Here is a 25723-nt window from a genome sequence, read left to right on the forward strand (position 1 = left end):
CAGTAAAACTATTCTTTGAGAAAGAAGGAGAAAAATATTTCCTTAAGTTCACTTAAAAATCCAAAGTGAGTTGAAGACTGAACACCTGATAAGGACTCTTGATAACTGGAATGAGTTTGCACACATAAAACAACAATCCAAATATGGAAAAAATATGAATGCCTTGAAGTCTACAATAAGAAATTATTGGTGTCACATACTTTGGAAATACCATTAGAGCAGTAGATAGTTGAAAGGGTAAGATAAAGAATTGATAATGTAAGCCAGATAATGAAAATCTTAATAAATGACATGTTTGACAATGAGAATGTGATGGTAGGCATCTAGTCTAACCTTACCTTGAAAGCTAGTCAATGACGAAAAACAGAAGTTGATTAAAGGCCTCCAAGTCCCTTCTTTATCTGGCAAAAGTAAAAATCCTTAATAAAATCCTTTGACTATTTGGCATGGAGTCTCTGGTTGTATAACTCCCCCCATCCCATGAGACATGCGTTACAGAACTGGAGGAAACCAAGATCTTTGATTTACTGGGCAAGGAGTTGTTCTCTGAAAAGGAAGGAGGGACCCTCATTGTACTCCAGTTGAAAGACTTTCAGAACCCATTTGATTGAAACAGTTTGGTGACTCAAAGGAAGATGCAGGCTTGGAGAGTTAGAGAATGCCAGGAAGGGTGGAGAGAGCCTGAAGAGACCAACATTAATTTTTTCTGAGCTGCCCTTGATTTTGAGGCACTTTCCCTTTCTTTTTGGAGCCTCCTTGCCATAGTTTTTCAAAATTCTGTTTGGTAGTACCTTTCTGCTTGAAATGCTTTTTTGAAAAAGGGAGCCGATGTGCAAGGACATTTTTTTATTTACCATAAAAAAAAAAAAAAAAAACAATGTTGGAAGACGTGGGGCACACCCTGAACAAACCCTTCCCAATAAAAGTCAATCACCTCAGCTGCAGAAGGACCAACAGAATTTCCTTGTCCAGGGGAGAATTCAGAATTTCAGTTTTAACATCTTCAGGAAGATTTTGTGAACATAACCAAGCAAATCTTTTTACAATCGATTCAGAAATAGCAGCCCTTTTGACAGAATCCGCAGCATCATAAGAAAACTAAGACATGCTTATTTACCTGAGAAGCAGAAACAAAACAGGCATTCAAAGAGGCTTTCACCTCAGAATAGGAAAGTTTAACAACTGTTTTCACAATCTCAAAAGACAAAAGTAAAAAACTTTAACATGTGAGCGTAGCAATTTAAAATTCCAAATGTTAAAGTGAAAGAAAGTAAAACAAACAAAAACTGCGGAGAAGCATCAAAGGTCCAAGTAGATAAGAAGAAACAAAAGTATATTAAATAAAATCACCCAAATCACCAGGCTAAAAGCTCACCTTTTAATAAAATCCAGGTTGGTGCTTTTGGGAAGATCTTCCTGAAAGCGCCAACTTGTATTTTATTAAAAAGTGAGCTTTTAGTCTGGTGGTCAGAGTGATTTTATTTAATATACAAATGTTAATGTGGTGAAAAATAAACTTTCTTCCTAAATATATTCAAAGCTTTCCCATCCAAGTCAGAGGGAATTGGATTATCATTAGTAAGCTGTCTAGTAGAAGCAGTTTTTGCAATAGAAAATCAATACAGGGTCTGCTTTAGAGTTAGAAGACGATATTTGTGAGTCTGAGGAACTGTATATATAACCTATCAAACTTCTTAGGGGCAGGAGGACGGTTTGGAAGAATACAAGCTGTCAGGAAAATATTTTCTAGAGAAGATAAAACTGGAGTTACAGCTACAAGTTAAGGAATAGCCAAACTATAACAAATCGTAAAATATTTGATGTGCTAAAGGAATATCATTCTGTTCCCAATAAAACACTTCTTTCATTTTACATAAGGTTTTGGAAAAAGATAAGTCTTTGGAGGGGAAGATGAAGCCACACTTCCCTAAGAATCAGAATTTTTGGCAGGACTGAAGCACAACCTCCTTCCTCCACTACCTGCTCTTCTGACTGAAGATCAGAATAGGAAATACAGAAAAGTTTATTTTCTTACCTGAATGGGAGGCATGCAAAGTAAAAGCAGAACTCAAACCTGACGCAAGCCACCCCTGTCCAGAGAAATAGAGACAGAGGAAACTATAATCTTTATTTACGGATTTTTATTTTCTTTCCCTGGGGTGGAAACAAATGCCCTCATGCAGGCAGACTCTCCAGGGGATCAGTCTTGCTAAGGAAGGTGGCATCCCTACACCAGACCCTTCCCTAAGACCAACAGTGATTCTCCCTTGCCCTTAGAGAGCAACCCTACACCCACAGAAGTCCGTGTGTGTGTGTGTGTGTGTGTGTGTGTGTGTGGGGGGGGTTCAGTGGCCTTTGAAATCAAGATCGGCCTCAGCAGTCTCACCAATTGGCAGGTAAGGCAAAGAAGGAGCTGGCCTGACATCCAAAGACTCCATGACAATCTTCTTCTTGTAAATGGGGGAGGAAAAACAAAGGAGATTGGTAAATGCTCTACAGACCCAACAACAAATGAAGCCTCAAGACAGAGGGTTGAGTCTGCAGCACTCAGTAAATACAGCACCAAATAAAAAGGAAGTTTTGTCGTAGAAATACACTGAATCCCCAAAAGCACCAGTCCTGAGCTTACCCAAATTTTATACTAGAAAAAATGTAAAAAACTGAAAAAACAAATTAAAACAATATGGTTTCACAAGCATTCGCAGTACTCCAAACCACTGGTACACAACAGTCCAAAGAAAAATTTCCCAGCATAAAAATAGAAGTTATGTACTTACCATAACATTCCATGCGAGTTGTTTATCGAGCCTTTATTCGCACTGATGGGTTGGAGCCGATCCTCGGCTCCGACACGGCCGATAGCAAGCTCAAGGTTTGTCAGTAACTCGAGACCAGCCCCTTTATCCCACCATGCACTGCTAGAATTACCTCAGATCTTGTTTGCTGCGAATAATAGTCTATACATATATATACATATATACAACATATACATAACTCTCATATATATATATATATATATCTATGAAGAAAAGTACCCAAAGGGAAAGAGAAATATTGAATAACCAGGATGGCACTAGCCTCTAAGTCAACAGTCAGCCAGGAGGGGGAAGGAGGGAGGGACGTGAGAATAAAGGCGAGATAAACAACTCAGATGCAACGCTATGTTAAGTACATAACTTCTATATGTGAAGTTGTTAATCTCGCTGGTTATTCTCACTGATGGGTAGTGTCCCTAGCACCCTCAACCCTGGGTGGCTCATGGGAGTATGTTCTTTAGTACTGTAGAACCAAAGGAAGACCTACCCCTAGAAGCCTTATCTACTTTGTAATGGGAGATAAAGGTATGAGGGTTAGACCAAGTGGCTGCAGTGCAAATATCGTCAAGGGGCAATTTAGCTTGAAAAGCAGAAGAGGTAGAGACAGCTCTGGTAGAATGAGATTTTGGTTTGTGCGTTAAAGGCATGTTCACATTTTTATAAACAAAGGATATACAATCAGATAACCATTTAGATAAGGTTGTTTTAGCCAATGGATTGCCTTTTCTTGCTTCTGAGAAGGCTACAAAAAGTTGATCTGATTTCCCAATATCCTTAGTTCTGTCAAGATAAAATCTATCTGTGAACATCAAGTTTGTGCAGCACATATTCTAAGTTGTTAGAGTGGTTGGGGAACAACACTGGTAGTTCAATGACCTGATTGATGTTTGACTCAGAACAGACTTTAGGTAAAAAAGAGGGGCTCGTACTGAGAGATACTCTATCAGCATGGAAGATCATGTAGGGTGGTTGACACTCTGCGGGCAGACGTAATGGCCACAAGAAAAATTGTTTTCCATGATAAGAATTTTAAATCACAAGAAAAAGCTGGTTCAAAGTGAGGAAGAATAAGTTGAGACAGCATAAGGTTTAAATTCCAGGGAGAAAAGGGAATTTTGATCGGAGGTCTCATATGAAGAACGCCTTTAAGGAAGGTTTTGGATAATTTATGGCTCATAATATTTGAGCCATCAAGACCAAGGTGAAAATTTGAGATGGCAGCTAACTGAACTCGAACTGTAGCAGCTGCTGCCCCTTCCTTAAAAATTTTTGTCAAAAATTCCAAGATGGAAGATAGCGGAGCTCGAAAAGAGTCAATGTTCTGAGCATTGGCCCAAATTGAGAACCTTTTCCATTTGCTGCCATATAATTTCCTGGTAGATGGCTTGTGAGAGGACAAGAGAATCTGTCTTGTATCTTCTGAAATTGAATGAAACCTGGCAATTAGGGGAAGTGGATTAGCCAAGCAGTCAGTTTTAGGGACTGTAGAGAAGGATGAAGGGCTCCTGACGGGTGCGTCAGAAGGTCTGGAACTGGGTCCAGGATCCATGGGTCCTCCAACAGATGATGGTGAAGAAACGGAAACCAAATCTGTCGAGGCCAGTAGGGGGCTAGGTGTATAACCTCTTCCCAGTGATTTTGCTTTCTGTAGAAATCTGGGTATTAATGGGAAGGGTGGAAATGCATAAAGGAGACCCGGGGGCCAATTGTGTAAAAGTGCATCTCTCAGGCGATGACCGGGAGGTGGTATCAGGGCAAAGTAGCTCCTGCATTTTGAATTGATGTGGCTGGCAAAAAGGTCACAGTAAGGCTGGCCCCATTGGCGGAAATTCAACTCCGCACCTGTTGATTGAGAGACCACTCATGAGGGAGTAATATTGCCCTGCTTAGCTTGTCCGCTATGACATTGGATTTCCCTGGGATGTGCATTGCTAACAGAAAACGCTGGGACGACACAGCCCATTGCCAAACCCTGAGGGCTTCTCAACAAAGGGGGTAAGACTTGGTTCCGGCCTGCTTATTCAAGTACCAGACTACTGACATGTTGTCGGTCTGAATTGCAATAGTCCCTAGAGGGAGAGAGTCCTGAAAGTACTGCAACACCAGAAGTACCGCTCTCAGGTCTATAACATTGATGTGCAGATGTGATTCGTGATCTGTCCATGTGACTTGGGCAGTCTTTCCCTGAAAATGCCCCCCCCCCACCCTATCAAGGAAGCGTCCATGGTCACAGTGGCTACTGGATGGGGGGGGGGGGGGTCTCCATACCGTAACATGAAGAGACGTCAACCACCACCGAAGGTCTCTCCTGCAAGAATCCGTGATAAGAATGATGTGGTGCACTGGTAGTTTCTGGTAAGTCCGAGTGAAAAGAAGCCATTGAAGGATTCGCATATGTATCCTTGTGAGTGGTATAGCCAGGATTGCTGCCGCCATCAAACCTAGTACTTTCAATACCTCCGCTGCTGTAGCTTTGTTCTTTGACACCAGTGAGCTGATGTTTTGGCGAAGAAGGGAGACTCTTTCGATAGGGAGACGTAGAGTGGTGGTTGAGGTATCTAACTCTGCTCCTATAAAAACGGTATGTTGAGATGGCGATAAGGCAGACTTTTCGAAGTTGATCGTAATGCCTAATTAATGGCAGAGTGTCAGAGTGTATTGTGTTGCCTGAGTCAACTGATGCCTGGTGGTAGCGGTGAGGAGCCAATCATCTAAGTATGGAAACACCTGGAAACCTAAACGCCTCAGGTGAGCCATGACCACTGCCATGCATTTGGTGAACACTCTGGGGGCTGAAGTGAGACCAAAGGGCAGGGCTCAAAACTGGTAATGATTGGCTCCCAGCCGGAAGCGCAGATGATCTCTGGAGCGTCTGTCCATCTTTATGTGATAGTACGCGTCCTTGAGATCTATGGAGCACATCCAATCGCCTTTCCCTAAAAAGGAAAGAATGGACTGAAACGTGAGCATTCGGAACTTCTCTTTCTTTAAAAACTTGAGTCTGTTGAGGTCCAAGATAGGTCTCCAGTCCCCTGTTTTCTTTGGTACCAAAAATAATCTTGAGTAAGTTCCGAATCAGACTTGGTCTGCTGGGACTGGTTGGATGACTCTTATTTTTCCTAGCAATCTGTGGACCTCTACGATTGCTTGTTCCCTGAGATTGGGTGGAACATCTGGGATTTTTTTGATAGGAATGGGAGGGGTAAAGAATAGTATGAAATATCCTCTGGAAATGATGCTTTGTACACAAGTATTCGATGTTATGTTTATCCAGGCTTCTGGGTACAAAGACAAGTCACCCCCGACTGCCTCCAGAGCCGAACAATCGGGCCCCCTTTCAGGAAAGCTGGTAGGACTGACCGGAGAACTGACCCCTGTCACCCTGTTGCTGCGGACCCCCTCTGCCACGGAGGCAGCGTCTTCCATTATAACCCCCTCCTCTGCCTCTAGAGGGGGTTTCACCACGTGTGTTGTGAAAGGCTGCTTGAGTTTTTCAGAACCCCCCCCCCCCAGGGCCCTTGGGGTAGGGCCAAGTAGGAGTGGAAAAGCGGACCCCAACAGCAAATAAAGTCTTGCCTTCCTGTTCACACCTGGTTAAAGTTTCCTTTACTTTGGGCCCAAACAGTGATGAGCCATCAAATTGGGTATTAATAAAAGAAGAATTGAAGGGTTCCACAAAGGAACAGAGATGTATCCAGGTTTGTCTGCGAAGAGCAATGCCCGAATTAGCGACTCTACTCGAACCAACAGCTGCATAGGATATGGACGAGTTCACTACTGAGTTAAGGGTAGCGAGCTGGGCTTTGACTTTGTCGGCCACTCCTGCAGCTACTGTACCCTGGAGAGCATCTCCTAGCTCTTTAAGGAGATCTCTCTGTAGTCTTGTAAAATGGGTCAAGTAGTTCAGTGATCACAGAGAAAAAGTCGCTGAACTAAACATGCGCTTCCCATATCTATCCATAAGCCTAGAATCTCTGTTAGGGGGATGGATAGAAGAGGATGTCTCAGATACTTCCTTTCTGGTGGCTGCAGCCACCACCATCACATCCACAGGCACTCCTTTTGTCAAAAAAGGTTTATCGACTGGGGCAGATATGAATTTATTGGGTCTACGAGGGACAGGTTCCATGGCCTCCGGTGACTCCCACACCTTACGAGAGATCAGATCCATGAGCTCGTCGTAAGGCGGAGACACCCAAGAAGTGGAAGGTTGAGACACAAGCACCTTGAAGAGCACAGACTCATCCTCAGTAGGGGTCTTGGACTGCCAGTCGCCCCTCTGACTAAGGATCTCTAGTATCTCTGCAAAAGAGATAGCCTCAGAGAGGGACTGAGGGGACCCTTCTGACACATCTAAGTCCATGTCAGATGTCAAAGACTCCTGTGAGGAGTCTAAGTGCCTCCTCTTGCACAGTCTCTTTCTGGACACCTCCTCAGTGGGAAGGTCTGCGGAGGTCTCAGAAGAGCAGGGGACACCCTGTGGGGGTACTTGAGGCTCAGGGTCTCTACGCTTAGAGGAGTCGGTAGATGCAGAAGTAGACACAGGAGCTTGAGGGGAGAGGGAAAGCTGAACAGATACTGATGTTGTCTTTGGAGACAAAACACTCCTCATAGCATCGAAGGAACCATGGCTCCGACGAGGAGGAGTGGATGGACATGAGAGTACCATCTGATCCTCCCGCACTGAAACCCTGGGCTCCAAGCCTGAGGTAGGAGCCAAGCTCATCCGAGCGGAAGCCCTGAGAGGGAGAGTCAACACAGACAAGTCGGTGCGGCTATCCTCCCCGGACCCGACTGGAGACAGTCGACTACTAGAGCCCTTGGTCGGCGCCGAGGACATCAGTGTAGATGGAGCAGATAACCCTGGAGCGGATATCAGCTCCAAAGGTCTGACCACCATTGGTTCGACTTCCCTCGGCTCCGAGAGTCCAGTACGGCCTGGAGGAGAAGTAGACAAGTTCAGTTCCATGGTCTTCGGCACCGACAAGCTGGTCGGGGCCGACAATTTGGCAAGTCATGGTGCCTGTAAAAGCTTCTGCACTAGCCGATCCATGTCCAAATTCGAAAGGCTGACTGAAGACTTAGCTGAATGCACCAAAGGTGCTGACTGGAGCAGAGGTGAAGAAGGAAATTCTGAGACCGGCTCCAATACTGAGAGCTGGCTCCAAATCAAAGGTACACTCTGCTCCGATGACTGTGAAACCGATGACTCTCCTCCTGAAATTTTAGCCTTTTTGGATACTTTATCAGAAGACTTGGATTTTGAAGATTTGGAAGACGTACTAGCACCTGCAGGGCTATTCAAAACCTCTGAAAAAGATTGCTGTATCAATCCTCTGTATATAAGTTTCCTCGTTCTCTCCAAGACTACTGTTGAAAGAGTGACAAATGCTACAGGTGTCTTGGAGGTGCTTGGCCCCCAAGCAGTAGACACACTGAATATGTCTGTCAGTGATGGACATTTTCTGCCCACAATCTGGGCATTTTTTAAAACCCGATTTGGGATGGGATTTCTCCCTATCCTCTGACATACTGAGAAAAAAAAAAACAGTAAATAGATTCACAAACAACTAAGACCAACCCGGGCACTATCTTCAACAGTAATATTATATATATATATGCAAGAAAACCACAAAAAAGAAGCAGCAATTCAAATAAATTAGTAGCAGTTACTGACAATCGAAAACACTGCTATTTCGATAAAATCTGTTTAATACAACAACTAAGACGTAAGCGCTTTCACGGAAATGCTTTTCGCTTCTTCAGACGTTAAAACCTCTTGTTCATAGCTCAACCATAAATACTCTGCTTCAATCAAATAATAATTCAATTGAACAGAATAATTAAGAATTTTAAAGATACAACGTAGCATATCAAGCATAGTTTGCTATAGCAATTTAAAAAACACAAGGAAATGTATATCTTGACCAAACACAACACATCATTAATCATTTCCTATTACATTAAAACACATTCAAGGTTAAAATAAAAATTATATGCTGTATATAAATACAAAAATAAATGACAAACAATGTATACTCTATTACCTAAGGGCTCTGGCTTTGAGAGCTGGTTTAATGGTAACACTCATTCAAACCTCTCCCCCTATGCGCTGCTAGTCTAAGAATCCATTTAAGTTCAGCCTGTTCTTTTAAATTAACAAGGTCGCCCAGCCTGACATTGGGATACTGTATATGTAATACCTGAAAATAGAATCTATGTTCTGGTCCTTCTAAAAGTGTATGTTTGGCTATTACGCTGTAATCTTGTCCCCTCTCCAAACAATATATATGATCTCTGATCCTTTCTCTTAAGGATCTGTTGGTTTTCCCAACATAATACTTTAAACATGTTCCACAGTACGCAACATATACAGCATTGCGTGTATCACAAGTACTATGATTTCTCAATTCCCACAGATATCCTATATCTGGATTCCTATAATAGCGGGATTCATCTATATAAGCGCATTGCAAACAATTACCACATTTCTTTGTGCCAAATGGAATAAATTCACCCCTAGGGATGAGTCCAGCACTAGTATTCCTATAACAGAGATGCTACTTCAAGCACTTCATATTTTTATAGACAAATGCTGGTTTGTCTCCCACTAGTTCCCTAGTCTTATCATCTACTAGTAAAATATTCCAGCTGTTCGCTATTGCTTGCTTAATCCTGTCTGTGTTATTCCCATAAGGAAGCAACACAGAAACAGGTCTCTTGGAACCAATAGTCGAGGCCAACTCTATCCTTCTATCCGAGAAATAGGGCTTTGCTCGAGTTTCTCTTAACCTCGCTGCTTCAACAAACTTATCAGCTATAAGTTTGTCTTCATATCCTCTCGACAGAAAACCTTGCTTCAAATTATCCAGTTCTTCCCATAGGCTGGTATCCTCGCAGCATAATCTAGATGTCCTAATAGCTTGCCCCTTCACAATATTACCAAAAATGGATGTATTATGCATGCTGTCTCTATGCAAGAAGGAAGCTCTATAACAAGGCTTCCTATATACAATAGTTTTAAAATGAGAGCCTTCCTTAAACATGGACACATCCAAAAAATCAATACTATTCCAAGAGTAAGACACAGTAAATTTAAGAAACAAGCTGCTGCTATTAACATAAGTATGAAAGGAATTAAAAGTATCTACAGTGCCTTGCAATACAAGAAAGAAGTCGTCTACAAAGCGCCTATAAAACAGAATTTGGTCATGTCCCAACAAATGGTCTTTCCAAACTACCATGACCAAATTGGCGTAAGTATTGACACAACTAGTGCCCATCGCGACCCCTTTCATTTGTAAATAACAACCATCCTGAAAGAAGAACATATTGTTCTCCAATACTAATTCAAGTAACATGCTAATAAAATCTGCTTTTTTGGCATCCATTGTACCACTTTCCAATAACAAATCCCTAACTATTTTAACTCCACTGTCGTTGGGAATGCAAGTGAAGAGTGATTGTACATCCATTGTAGTTAGTAATAGATCTTCTATCGAATCAATATTCCTGGCATACTCATATAATTCAGAAAGAAACCGTTCTGTGTCCCTTAACACATATGTGTATTTCATAAGCACTTTTTAAACTCGTAATCTAAATAAACTGAAATTGGCTCAGTGAGACAACCTGTTCCAGATACAATAGGCCTAAAAACTGGTTGCAAGGGATTTTTGTGTATTTTGGACAGTCTGTGCATTCTCGGTATAACAGGACATTCAACTAAGAGATAATTGAATAACTCATTACTCAACAAACCCAAATTCTTACATTCACAGAGCGTATTGCTCAAACTTGCAGAGATATCATACACCAAACTAGGGGAGACTTTAGTGTATGCATCAGTATTCAGCATATCTAACATGGTTTCTATATAATATATACTGTCCATGACAACTATCGGACCTCCTTTGTCCGCAGGTCGTATAGTAATGTCCAAATTCTGTTTCAAGTTAGTTAATGCAGACCTTTCTTCAGGTGTTTAATTGCGGACGTTAATTTTCTGAAATGTCTCCAAACCTTCATACAAGTCATTCTCCACTGCATTAGTAAATAATTCTACATTGGGAGGAAGGTGAGGCATAAATGTGCACTTTCTTTTAAACAAATGTGTATCATTCGATTCAGTATCTCCAAAAGCTAATTTTTCAAAGCCAAATTGCATGCAAAAAACTTCACTGCTAGTATTGCATCACTAATATCAATACCAGAGGTAGGAATAAAATTAACCCCTTTGTTTAGCAATTGAAGTTCATGTTTAGTTAGCTTGTATCTAGATGTGTTCCACACCAAGTTGCTTGATTCCACAGTTTTGTGAGAGTGCATACCTGCTGGAGTTGTGGCTGTTCCTTCTGTTTCTGTACTCTCGGTTCGTCCATGTCGAGCGACCTCTTCCTCCCTATTCTGATAGGAAGTGGAACCGATGGAAAATTTCCCGCTGATGTCTTCTCTACTGGTATTTTATGTCTGACATCCAGATTTGGACGAAGTAAACCCTCTGTTACCTCATGTTGTTTCAGTCCAGACATAGATTCTGCTGGTGTAGTGTAATTTGGTGTATGATATCTCTGCAAGTTTGAGCAATATGCTCTGTGAATGTAAGAATTTGGGTTTGTTGAGTAATGAGTTATTCAATTATCTCTTAGTTGAAAGTCCTGTTATACCGAGAATGCACGGACTCCCCAAAATACACAAAAATCCCTTGCAACCAGTTTTTAGGCCTATTGTATCTGGAGCGGGTTGTCTCACTGAGCCAATTTCAGTTGATTTAGATTATGAGTTAAAAAAGTGCTTATGAAATACACATATGTGTTAAGGGACACAGAACAGTTTCTTTCTGAATTATATGAGTATGCCAGGAATATTGATTCGATAGAAGATCTATTACTAACTACGATGGATGTACAATCACTCTTCACTTGCATTCCCAACGACAGTGGAGTTAAAATAGTTAGGGATTTGTTATTGGAAAGTGGTACAATGGATGCCAAAAAAGCAGATTTTATTAGCATGTTACTTGAATTAGTATTGGAGAACAATATGTTCTTCTTTCAGGATGGTTGTTATTTACAAATGAAAGGGGTCGCGATGGGCACTAGTTGTGTCAATACTTACGCCAATTTGGTCATGGTAGTTTGGAAAGACCATTTGTTGGGACATGACCAAATTCTGTTTTATAGGCGCTTTGTAGACGACTTCTTTCTTGTATTGCATGGCACTGTAGATGCTTTTAATTCCTTTCATACTTATGTTAATAGCAGTAGCTTGTTTCTTAAATTTACTGTGTCTTACTCTTGGAATAGTATTGATTTTTTGGATGTGTCCGTGTTTAAGGAAGGCTCTCATTTTAAAACTACTGTATATAAGAAGCCTTGTTATAGAGCTTCCTTCTTGCATAGAGACAGCATGCATAATACATCCATTTTTGGTAATATTGTGAAGGGGCAAGCTATTAGTACATCTAGATTATGCTGTGAGGATACCAGCCTACGGGAAGAACTGGATAATTTGAAGCAAGGTTTTCTGTCGAGAGGATATGAAGACAAACTTATAGCTGATAAGTTTGTTGAAGCAGCGAGGTTAAGAGAAACTCGAGCAAAGCCCTATTTCTCGGATAGAAGGATAGAGTTGGCCTCGACTATTGGTTCCAAGAGACCTGTTTCTGTGTTGCTTCCTTATGGGAATAACACTGACAGAATTAAGCAAGCAATAGTGAACAGCTGGAATATTTTACTAGTAGATAAGACTAGGGAACTAGTGGGAGACAAACCAGCATTTGTCTATAAAAATATGAAGTGCTTGAAGCAGCATCTCTGTTATAGGAATACTAGTGCTGGACTCATCCCCAGGGGTGAATTTATTCCATTTGGCACAAAGAAATGTGGTAATTGTTTGCAATGCACTTATATAGACGAATCTATCATAGTACTTGTAATACACGCAATGTTGTATATGTTGCATACTATGGAACATGTTTTAAGTATTACGTTGGGAAAATCAACAGATCCTTAAGAGAAAGGATCAGAGATCATATATATTGTTTGGAGAGGGGACAAGATTACAGCGCAATAGCCAAACATATACTTTTAGAAGGACCAGAACATAGATTCTATTTTCAAGTATTACATATACAGTATCCCAATGTCAGGCTGGGCGACATTGTTAATTTAACAGAACAGGCTGAACTTAAATGGATTCTTAGACTAGCAGCGCATAGGGGGACAGGTATGAATGAGAGTGTTACCATTAAACCAGCTCTCAAAGCAAGAGCCCTTAGGTAATAGAGTATACATTATTTGTCATTTATTTTTCTATTTATATACACTGTATAATTTTTATTTTAACCTTGAATGTGTTTTAATGTAATAGGAAATGATTAATGATGTGTTTTGTTTGGTCAAGATATACATTTCCTTGTGTTTTTTAAATTGTTATAGCAAACTATGCTTGATATGCTATGTTGTATCTTTAAAATTCTTAATTTTTCTGATCAATTGCATTATTATTTGATTGAAGTATTTATGGTTGAGCTATGAACAAGAGTTTTTAACGTCTGCAGAAGCGGAAAGCATTTCCGTGAAAGCGCTTACGTCTTGGTTGTTGTATTAAACAGATTTTATCGAAATAGCAGCGTTTTCGATGGTTTATCAGTAACTGCTACTAATTTATTTGAATTGCTGCTTCCTTTTGGTGGTTTTCCTTGCATTTTTGTGGGATTTATCGTTTTTGTGGATATATATATATATATATACATATATATATATATATATATAAAAATAAAAATATAGTACAAATATGGGACTAAGAGTCCCACAGGAAAAAAACCTAACTGCTAAAGGGATTAATAGTAGCAAAAAAACAAAAAATAATCCTTGTTTTCCTGCCTCTCCTCGACTAGTTTAGACCAGTTTACAGGCATTGCTGTATTCTGGGCTGTGGTGTAGTTCCTGTGTTGTCCATTACCTTACTTGGATAGAAGGAAGTTTCTTTGCTCACCAGTGGGAGTGGGGAGCCTTGAGCAGCCTATCTGTCCCTGTAGGAAGTGACCTCAGCACAAGAAGCTGTAGTAATTGGTCGTTTTGGACCATTTCTAGCTCTTTTGTAGTTCACTGTTTAAAATCCGCGTTTGCACGGCTTTGCGCAGTTGTCGTAAGCCAGTTAAACTTTTCTGGCTCCGCCAAGTCTGCTCTTCAAATTTTCCCTTAAGGAAGCTCTACTCTTAGTATAACCAGACTACTCACTATATTATAAGCCTAGCACTTGTTCTCGATACTTCTCTACTAAGTAAGCACTCTTGTACTAAGTAAAGCACTACATCTACTTACCACCCCTGTGAATATCCACTTCTCTTAAAGGTACAGCACTCCCTTATACTGTTCTAGCATGTTGAGTGGTAGATTACTGGCGTCGTCTCCAATTCAGCTGGTCAATCTGGGTACCTTGAGACAATGCTACAATTGTCTCATGTACACAGACAACCCTCTCCTCCTCCCAACAAACACAAATACATGTGAGAGATGCAACTATATAGCCAAACTGCAGGCTGAACTCTCTCAACTCAGGGCTGGCATGACCAGACAGGAGGAGATGGCAACCACACACACAACAATCCCAGTCCCACATAGACCTACCACAACTGCAAACCAAACACATAAAAACACAGAGACATACTCGGAGGCTCTAATAAAAAACTTACCAAAACAGAGGCTCCCAAAGTAGACATCCAAAAATCCACCACCTCAAAACAAAACACATGCAACACATACTTCAATAAATCAGTGTGTCAACCAATCACAGCCCTTAAGGCCAAACACCTTGCCTGATACACTAGTAATAGGTGACTCTATAGTCAGACACACTGATGTCCCGCTAAACAAGGAGAAGGTGACTGTGAGCTGTCAATCGGGAGCTAGGATCCGCCACATAACACAAGCACTCAAGTCACTCCAAAGCAAGTACAAATATGACTCAGTCATTGTCCATGCTGGTGTGAATGACCTGAGACATACCTTCCTGGACTACACGAAGAGAGACATAGAGGAGCTCTCCGATTATGTAGCCCAGGCTGGTATGACCCTGACCCTGAGCAGCATCTTGCCCTCACCAAGAATGATACCACAATACAAAGACAAGATGATCAGCTTTAACAATTGGCTCAAGTACTGGTGTCATTCTAAGGGGATCCAATGTCTGTCTGCCTGGGATGACATGTTGGACAAGCCATGCTGCTTCGCAAGGGATGGCTTACACCTGTCACCACTGGGCGTCCGGATATTGGCTAAGGCTCTTCCACCCCCATAGTGCCTTTTTTAGGCAAGGCTCAAAAGACAAACCCACCTCCTTAGAAAACAAAAATGGAAAAAAACTAAGGGTAATGCTGCTCAACGCCAGAAGTCTAAATCTCAAGATGCAGGCACTTGATGCACTCCTCAGCATGGAGAACATAGACATCTGTGCAGTAACTGAAACCTGGTTCAAGGCTCCTGAGAGCAGCCCAGCGCTACCAGGCTATACCTCGTATCATGCTTTTTGGCCCCAAAACCGGGGCAGAACCACAAAGGGAGGGGGAGTGTCCATATTCATCAAGGACACCCACACCTCCAGGTTAGTAGCAACACATGAAGCATCAGAGACCATACAGGTGCAACTAACCATAGGCAAAACTTCTATACAACTGGTAGCATGTTACAGACCACCCTCCCAATCTCAAGAACCCCACTCAGCCTTCCTGAAGACATTGGAGGATATGAATGTATCACAAAATACCATCATACTGGGAGACTTCAACTACCCAAACATAGATTGGGTACATTATTCTAGCCCTAATACCCTAGCCCAAAGGTTCCTGGAATACATAAATTCAAATGCACTGGAACAACTAGTCACCTCTCCCACTAGGGGAGATAATATACTAGACCTGATCATCACAAATATGGGGACAAAATGCTCCACACCGTTAGTATACCGCTCACTAGTGAGATCTAACCACAAACTAATCACCCTGGATATACATATCCCACCTCCACCCCCAGCACAAAAGACCACAGTGAAAACTTCTCAAAAGCAGACTTCACTCTTCTTAAGACTGAGATGGTATCCTTTAAGCCCACTGTGCCAGTGGATACCACATCCCATAATGCGAATCCTTCACAAATGCTTTCTATGGACATCTCCAAGAATGCATGGATCATGCAATCCCAAACAAATCCAAGTCCCTCTCCACCAAAGGTAAGCGTCCTGTCTGGTGGACCTCAGCCATAAACAAAGTGTATAACAAAAGAAGGAAGCTACTGCACGCCAGAGCAAAATCCCATTAAGGGAAGACATCTCTGATCAACATTAGCAGAAAACTACGTTCTCTCATAAAACATCCAAGGCCAACTTTGAGAGAAAAATCGCTAAGGACACTAAAGATAACCACAAAGCCTTCTTCAGCTATGTTAGAAACCTGGTAGGAAACCCTCAGATATGCTCAGAGTTGGTTCAAAACAACAAAAATACACTGAACCCACAGATATTGCCAACATTCTGGCTGACAGGTTCAGTGCAAATTTCTCCCCTCCTTCACCCCCAAAAGAAGAAATACTTATCCCAGCTGAATGTAATCTCCCTGTCATCTCAGATGTCCAAGTGAGAACCGCCCTAAACAAAGCAAAAAACACAGCATCAATGGGACCTGACGGTATCCCGGGTTGCGTGTTACGTGAACTCCAAGAGGAGCTAAACTCACACATAAAAATGCTATTTAAGGTTAGCCTCACTTCGGGATATGTACCTAAACACTGGCGTACAGCAACAGTGGTCCCACTCCACAAGGGGGTTGCCTCTACAGACCCTGGAAACTACCGCCCCATAAGCTTAACCAGCCTGGTCTGCAAAGCTATGGAAAGAATCATTATAGAACTCATAAACAGAGACATAGGGGATCTACAGACACTTGACCCCACTCAGTTCGGCTTTGTAAAGGGTAGATCCTGCCTTTTAAACCTGGTTGACGTTTTCGAAACAGTCACTAGAGCCATTGATGAGGGCAAAGCAGTCCATACAGCATACCTGGACTTGGCTAAGGCCTTCGACACAATACCCCATTCAGGCATCATAGATAAGCTCAACAGCTTAAAAGTAAACCCTTATGTCACTAGATGGGTTGCAAACTGGCTAAAGGACGGAACCCACAAAGTTAAAATAGCTGAAGCAATGTCAGACTCAAAGCCAGTCACAAGTGGTGTCCCACAGGGATCTGTCCTGGGACCCCTCTTGTTCGGCATTTATTTCTCAGATGTTAAAGCAAACATGGGAGGGCTGTGGCTGACAAAGTTCGCAGATGACAGCAAACTAGGCGCCATAGTCGATACACCAGCAGACACACACATCCTACAAAAAGGCCTCACAGAAACGGACAACTGGTGCCGGAGTCACGGCCTTAAACTAAATGCCAAAAAATGTATAGTCATCCCCTTTGGGAAAACAAAGTACCCACAAATTATCACATAGACAGCAACCCACTGAGTACGAAAAAAGTAATCAGAGACCTAGGGACCCAAGTCGACAGTGACCTCTCATTTGACACCCACGTTGCCAAAGTGGTTAGAAAAACATTCTACCTTGCACACCTCATCATGAAGGGATTCACATCCAGATCCAAGGATGTCATTGCACCCCTATATTCCTCCCTCATCAGACCCAAGATTGAGTACAATGCCCCATTTGGTATGTACCTCACCCGGCATTTGCAACAGCTGGAGAGACCACAAAAGTACCTCACCAAGAAGATCAAGGGTCTCCAACATATGTCTTATTCTGCCAGACTAAAGAAACTTCAGCTCTATTCAGTAGCATACCGCCTGCTCAGAGGTGATCTCTGCCTGACGTACAAGGCCATGTCCAATCAGGATCTGATGGACATGCTCCACCTCAAAAAATCCAAATCCACCAGGACCACGAGAGCTAAAGACTTAAACCTCGGCACAAGTATGAATAGGACATGCTGGAGGGATAGATTCATAACCCAGAGGCTTCCCATGCTTTGGAACAAGATCCCAGTTTGTATTAGGCAGAGCCCCTCACTGACTCTCTTCAAGAGAAATGTTGATGAGTGGATGGGAGATCGTAAGTTTACCCCAGGGGTCACATCTGTGTCATTGCTAGACAGGGGCACAGTAAACTAATTCTATTATATAAGGGGACCTTCACTGTATCACTACTAGACAGAGGCACAGTATTCTAAATTTATTCTGTACATTTTTTGTACCATTTCATGGGGTGGAAAAAGCCACATCACTATGGCTAGGCTTACAAATGCCCCAGGGCAGATAGCCTAGTACTATACTATGAAACTATGAAACTATAAAGGCCCACACAAACTAAAAAGCCAACAAGTCCCTAATTTAAAACAATTTAAACTGTCTAAACTATCTAAAAATAATGGAACTAACATACACTGCATAAATATATCAAAAAGGAAAACTTTTTAAAAACTTGCTGTTTATAAAATAGTCAGAGCCATCTGGATCACCGAGATCTCTCTTGCTGCGGCAAACTAGATCTGAGGTAATTCTAGCAGTGCATGGTGGGATAAGGGGCTGGTCTCGAGCTACTGGCAAACCTTGAGCTTGCTATCGGCCATGTTGGAGCAGAGGATTGGCTCCAACCCATCAGTGAGAATAATAGGCGAGATTAACAACTTCACATCATTAGTTTCACTGGAAAAAACACTGGCTTTTCTCAGAAAAAATATAATACTGGAAGGTTTTTCCCAGAAGGGGACTTAACTGGCCAGCCTAGAAGGAACACTAGCCAACCATCAGTTCCATGAAGCCTGCAGAAGGAGTACACTTCAGTGACAAGAAGGCTGTGAAACTTCACTAACTGCCTTTTATATGGATATCTGCTTGAGCTCCTGGCAGTTACAGCACATGGAAAGTGACCCAAAATTAAAAAAAGTGGCAAAGCCATAAAAAAGGAAATGAAGTGGGACTCTAACAGAGCACTGGACCGTCCAGTTACTTGTAACCATTCCACAGTTACTAGCCTTCCAAATGCATCCACAGTGTTAGCCCTATCCTTGACTGCTATCCACTATATTTAACCTTTAAAGTTTTTCATACTACCACTAGTCCCACGGATGACTCGTTCACACCACAGCATTTAACATTTCATGTTCTGAACAGTATTACTTCCATTAGTATAATTCAAGGTCCCCAGAAATTTCTGCTCACTCAGACATAAAACTTTACCAAACTAATTTGATAGACAGATCTGAACTTCAGATGACAAAATACAGTTACACACTGGCCAAATGTCTGAAGGAGGAGGTAGGGAGAAACATCCTGAGATAACTAACCAAACTCTGCTAAATTATGTAGAATTTAATCAGATCTTTCAGACAGGTCCCCTCAATAACTGAGAAAATATATTCCTTTTAATTCCCAAGTTAAAATTTACAACAGTTTTTAACTCCTTGTGCACAACAGTCAAATATCATGCAAATATGAAAGTGGAAGGAGATGCTGAGGAACAATGGCACTAAAGCTGGTAACTCTGTTCCAGAAACCAACTGCAGCTCTGGGATAAAACCCATCTCATGCACACTGAGTAAATCCACATGTGAAAATAGAAGTTGCAGGAAAGTACAAGAGTATTCAAAGGAAAGAAAAAAAAACGTCCAGTATTAGTAGTTAAGGCAGACAAATAGAATAATGAAACACATATTGCATCCATAAGCAGCTATCTGCTGCCATCTTCAGACTAATGTGAAATATGCCGAAGATTTAACTGTTACATGCACAGAAGTGAAAGTAACATACACATGTCTATGGATTACTGATAATGTCTCATCTACTACAAAAAACAGTTGTGATTCAGCACCTACACAAAGCTAAACAGAATGCAGTGTTAACTGTTCCTAAACAGCTTTAAAGATAAAATTCCAGCTGTCAAGACAGGACCATATCAAAATACATTCTGAACAGACAATTTTGGTGTGAACACAATGGTGCAGTGAATAGCAGTGTTACTTCCCAGCAAGAGGTTACCTGGTTTGGTTCTTGGCTGGGTGTCTTGTGTGCAGAGTATGCATATCTTCCCCGTGACTGGGTGGGTTTTCTCTGAGTACTCCTGTTTCCTCTCATACCCAAGAGACATGTGGCAAGTAGACTAATGACTACAATTTCCTGGGGGGGTGGGCTGGGGGTGTGCATAGATGAAAAGCCTGGCAATCTTTATGTTCCCCATTTGTGTAGTAAACTTAAGTGGATGGCAGATGTCGTTCATGGAGTTGCTACTGGAATCGGATGCAGCTTGACAGCACTGGATGGATAGATGTTGGCAATATCAAACATGCACACAAAAATCTTGTATTGCACTTATCCATATATTACTTTTGTATTTGTAATAATTGACCCAGACCCCAACAGCAGGAAGATTGCATCCATCATATTAAATATTTCAAAATAAGAAATTGCAGAGAACTTGGAAAATCTGTTAACATGGGAAATGCAATAGCTATTAATGTTACAGGTGGAGAATGTGTGGTCTTATTATACAGACCAAAAGGTAGTAGAGATGCAATAATTTTATGTCGTTTTAAGTATATTACTCACCCAATATCGGAATATCATGCATCCTCCTGTCCATACAACTGTGTGTGAAATGGATATGCTTGAACTGGTGGAACACTCACAGAGGGTCTGAATTCTTCTTTAGGTAGCAGGGGTTATTTTCCTTAGTATAAACTAGAGTTGAAAGGCCAAGTATGCTTAACAGCATGCAGGCATACAAAGCTGGGGTATAGGCAAAAATGTATATTTTGTACTCAATTCTACTGTTGTTGCCCCCAGCAACCCCTACCATTTTAAAAATTTACTCAACCCTCAAAAAGCTACCCCAAATACATATTGGAAGGTGACCTTTTTTTTTTTTTTTTTTTTAACTGTTACCATTTATTCCCATAAAAAGCTGTTTTAGAGGTGCATTCCTTTCACACAGGCATTCTTTGTATACCTCTATACTCTAAATATTCATTTGCACAGTTCTAATTCTGTGCTTTTTGAGTGCTGAAGTTTCCCAGAGATGCTCAGAAAAACAAAATGTACACCCTTGCATATAAGACCTGTAGATTTTGAATCTATGATATTACTCAGATTGGAAATTTATAGGAGTGAAGGGACAAGTGTGATAACAAGTCTCTCTGTCATACTTAAATCTAGACAGACAGCTATCAAATGCAAACACTTCTACAATTAAGGAAGAGACTCCGCAGTCACAGCATATGCAAACATAACCTAATTTAAAACTTATGTTGACATCTGAAGAGATGATGTGATATATTTTTGTATCATCAGGAAAAGACTACATTTCTAGATGGAGTATGGGCCAGAAAACCGGATAAGTTGAATTGATTTAGCCTGCACCAATTAGCTGTAATTTGCCTAACATTAAAGTACAAAAAAAGAAGCAGAGACTAAGTCTGGGTTTGCACATGCTTTCCTTATGTGCAATTTGTATAACCATAATTCAGGCAAAATGATGAGTGCCACAGAGATGTAAAACTATGTTTTGAAAACAAACTGCATTTCTTACCTGTCTAGCAATGACACCCATGTTCAGCATAGGACAATTCTTTCCAAACAGCAGAAGAGCATGCTTCAGAAACATCTGGGAACAGTGTTTATTGGGTTCAGGTTCTGGCTTCCAGTCAACCTAAGGGGGGAAAAACAGTCACTTTTCAGTTATTGTGTTCACTGATTTCCACAGAACTTAATGGCAAATGGTGGACTAATGGGCATTATATAACACCGATTTCATATTAAATTATTACATTTATTAATTTTTTAGCAGTGCTAAAGTACAATCGTCACCACAAAAAAACAACTATCTAGTACAGCATGTAGTCAGACTGAACTTTCAAACATTTAAAGGCTACTGACGAGTTCAGGACAAACCATACCTTCACAGTACAGGTTAAGCAAACACTGTGCACATACATAAACATAAATTTATCTTTAAATATTAACAGGAAGTGTTATCTCCCCAAAAGCAAAAATGAAAGTTTAAGCCATAATATCAAAGGCAAACTATACTAAAACTACATAATGATTGAGTAAATGTTAACATTTTAAACACGAGCTGTTTCTTCTTCCAAAATCTGGGTACCTGGATCAGTCAAATTTTAGTACTGTGGTGTGCAATTAGTACTTTTCCTCCATATGGAAAGAAGACAAGAATACTTTTTAAACAAAAATCAAACTATTTGCCTTTAACAAATGCATGACTCGGGGACTACGATTAGGACAAGATACCCTACATAACTTACCCCTGCATAAAACAATTTCAGACAAATGTGCATGGTGATCTTCTAATTGCAGACACAGATTATTACACTACTTGGCCAATGCAACCTTATAACTGATCTCTTATTAAAGAACACATATAGTGCACCACATATATAACAAAGATGGACCATTATGGTGAAGAGGCAACACAAATACTGCTTACATTCAATAAGCCTGTACTTGTATCCTGTATTTTTTCTCCTGGCAGGCATAAAACTATTCCACATCCATGATACCTCTGCAAATACAAGTATCACTGCCTCTAATAACTGAATCTCCAATTACTAGTATATAATTTCTGACCAGATCTGGGGAATCTCCCACACCTAATTCAGTAATGTCTGCTCTATCAGTTGTTACAGAGAAATGATCTCCACCACCATTAGTCTTATTAATTTCCCTGTTTTCATTGCTTATGACATTTGTAAGCTTATAATTCCCGCCCATTTGTCTTTGTACTTACACATTTTGAGCTATGTTGCAAATTTCTCTTTTTCTTCTAAAGTAATGTTTTTCAATCCTTGAAGCTCAATTTTGATTTCTTCCTTTTAGCTTGCCTCTTTTACCCGACTTCTCTGCTGGAAAAATGATGCCATTTTGTGTAGAATAAAAGTTTTCTGACCGAATAATGTTATCATTCCCTGTAATCTGTGCGTTACAAAATAAAGCAATATCCTTTTTAGTAAATATATTCTCTTTGTATTATAAGCATTATTATTTTTTTAATTTTCTTCTACATGCCCTGGATCCTCAGAGTACCTGTATTCTGATTTCCAAAGTTGTCACTGGTGGTATGTTTAACAGGGGTTGAGTAATCTTTATTGACAGTGGACATATCCTTTCCTAAATGTGTTATATTTGCACTTTACCTATTACTTTAATATGTGTAACAGTTTTCCAAGTTGTGCCAGTTGCACAAGTGCAATCATCATCAGTAAGTGTAGCTTCATTACGAATACGAGTAAGCAAATCATACAGCTTTGACATGAGGAACACAGGTCTCCAGTGTTATCAGTTGCTTTATATACGTATGTGCATATATATATATATATATATATATATATATATATATATATATACACACACATACATACACACACACACACATATATATATATATATATATATATATATATATATATACACACACACACACACACACACATACACACAGTGAGAGAATTTAGTACAATGCGCAAGATGCTTGTGCTTTAGCAAATCTTTAATAGCACGCTCATTATTTAAGAAATCCATTTTGCGCTACAAACCAAGAATTTTAAAATAAATGAATAACTGAAATCAAGTTACCACGGACTTGTGAGAAATTAAAACAATTAGTAATTTAAGTCAAATTGTATTAAGAAATTAAAGAAACAATATGCAACTAAATATTAAGCTAAGATAACCTTGTAGGAGGGGAAGTAGTTTGAAAAGTCATCACTAAAAAGCAGGATGCCCTTTACATCATGCATAGTAGCTTCTGCTCATTATCGCTTGCAGCCACACCTCATTACAATGGTAAAAATCAGAGATAAAAATAATAGACAAATCAAAACAATTCTCTTACCAAGCAGTTACACAACAAACACTGGATTGTTTCAGATAAGCTCTGGGTTGTCCAGTCTATACAGTCTGTGTGAACTTACAGTCTAGTCAGCCCCCTTGACATGGCTAGAGTTTGCCTGTCTACAAATCTATCCCTTTCCAACAGTGAAAGTTAGAGGTAAAGAAAACATATACATACATATATATATATATATATATATATATATATATATATATATATATGTATGTATAATTCAAATAAATCTTCTTGCCTGCACGCCATCAGTTTCTTCTCACAAGCAGTGAATATCAAAGGCAAAAATATAAACCAAAGTAAATCTTCACCTATCAAGCACCTGCACAATAAATCACAAACATGCAGGAAAGTTCCCCTTTAGGTAAAGCCACCAGAACTAACTTTATTCCAGGATGAAAGATCCCTCACTGCCTTCAAGTCACTATTAAATAATTTCTTCCATATCATTACGGAGGTCTTTCATCCATCTTCCACATCTCTATGGGTATAATAGCCAACTTTTGTGACTTTCCTATAGCCTGAATACCCTGCACCATTTTATTTCCTCTTCTTCAGATTTTCGTGGTAATCAAATGTCAATAAATAAAATAAGTTATGTACCTACCATAACGTTCCATGTTAGTTGTCTTCTTCTTGCCTTCTTTCTTGCTGGATGTGTTCGGAGCCGATCCTCGGCTCCGACTCGGTAATCTACTAAAGCTCGAGAGCTATTTACTGGCTCAGGGCCCTCCCTATATCCCACAATACTAGGTGTCAGATCCCCAGTTCTCATTTGGCAGAGCTAACACCAAGGAAAGATTCAAGGACACCTGTCCAACCACAAGGAAAACTAGAGTACAAAGACAGAGGAGGACACAATGTACATGAGAGTTGTCCAGAGAAAGAAGGCCCCAAAAGGGGACTCTTCTCGGTCTGTCCAGGCTAGGGGGGAAGGAGGGTGGGACACAAGAAAGAAGGCAAGAAGAAGACAACTAACATGGAACGTTATGGTAGGTACATAACTTCTTAATTTTAAGTTGTCTATCTTGCCTTCATTCTTGCTGGATGGGACAGCGTCCCTAGCACCTTAGTCCTGGGTGGCTCATCGGAACAGACTCTTGAGCACAGTGGAACCAAACTCAGCTCTATTCCTAGAGGCCACATCCAACTTATAATGCGAAATGAATGTATGAGTAGACGACTAAGTGGCTGCAGCACAAATCGATTCCATTGGTACTCTTGCTTGAAAGGCTACGGACGTAGCCAATGCTCTGGTGGAATAACCTTTAGGTTTAGCAGGGAGATGTTTATGTCTGAGTTGATAAATCAAGGTAATAATAGAGGACAACCACCTGGATAAGGTTACTTTGGAAACTGGCCGTCCTTGTTTGCCCTCAGCATAGGTTAGGAAAAATTGGTCTGATTTTCTTATTTGCTTTGTCCTGTCCAAGTAGAAACGTAATTGCCTGTGAACATCCAAGCGGTGCAAATTTTGTTCAGCTTTGTTCGAATAGTTAGGAAAAAATACGGGCAAATCAATAGACTGATTCAGATTTGTTTCAGAGGGTATATCTTGGGTAAAAACGAAGGATTAGGCCTAAGTGAAACTCTGTCCTTATGAAACACAAGATAAGGAGGACGAATACAGAGGGCTTGAAGTTCCGAAACTCTCCTAGCTGATGTGATGGCTACCAAAAAGAGAGTCTTCCAGGAAAGCAATTTCAAGGAACAGGAAGCCACTGGTTCAAAGGGGGGAGAATCAAGGAAGCCAATATCAAGTTCAAGTCCCACAAGGCTGAGACATTAGTGGAAGCCTGGCTAAAGTTGGAAGAGGAACAACCAAGCTGTAAGGTTGAGAGACTGAAGGGACTGGTGCAGCCCACCCGACTAATGGACCAAGAGGTCTGGCATTGGGTCCAGATTCCACAGCTGCTCCAGCAGGTGGCAATGCAGGAACGGGAACCAAACTTGTCGAGGCCAGTAAGGGGCAGTGAGGATCATCCTGGATCCCA

At 40.8% G+C, this 25723-nt stretch overlaps 1 protein-coding gene across 1 annotated transcript in view; it reads right to left on the bottom strand.

Moving 5' to 3' along the window:
- LOC122790793 (cholesterol 7-desaturase nvd-like) overlaps nt 1–25723 on the bottom strand; it is a 255316-nt gene that overhangs the window by 80967 nt on the left and 148626 nt on the right. Inside the window, exon 5 of the mRNA XM_044058415.1 lies at nt 21399–21518. Coding sequence (XP_043914350.1) covers nt 21399–21518 — 120 coding nt within the window. The remainder of the gene's footprint in view (nt 1–21398; nt 21519–25723) is intronic.

Source organism: Protopterus annectens, chromosome 16.part0 (assembly GCF_019279795.1).
Source record: "Protopterus annectens isolate FY-2018-M chromosome 16.part0, PAN1.0, whole genome shotgun sequence".
NCBI classification, from domain to species: domain Eukaryota; kingdom Metazoa; phylum Chordata; order Ceratodontiformes; family Protopteridae; genus Protopterus; species Protopterus annectens.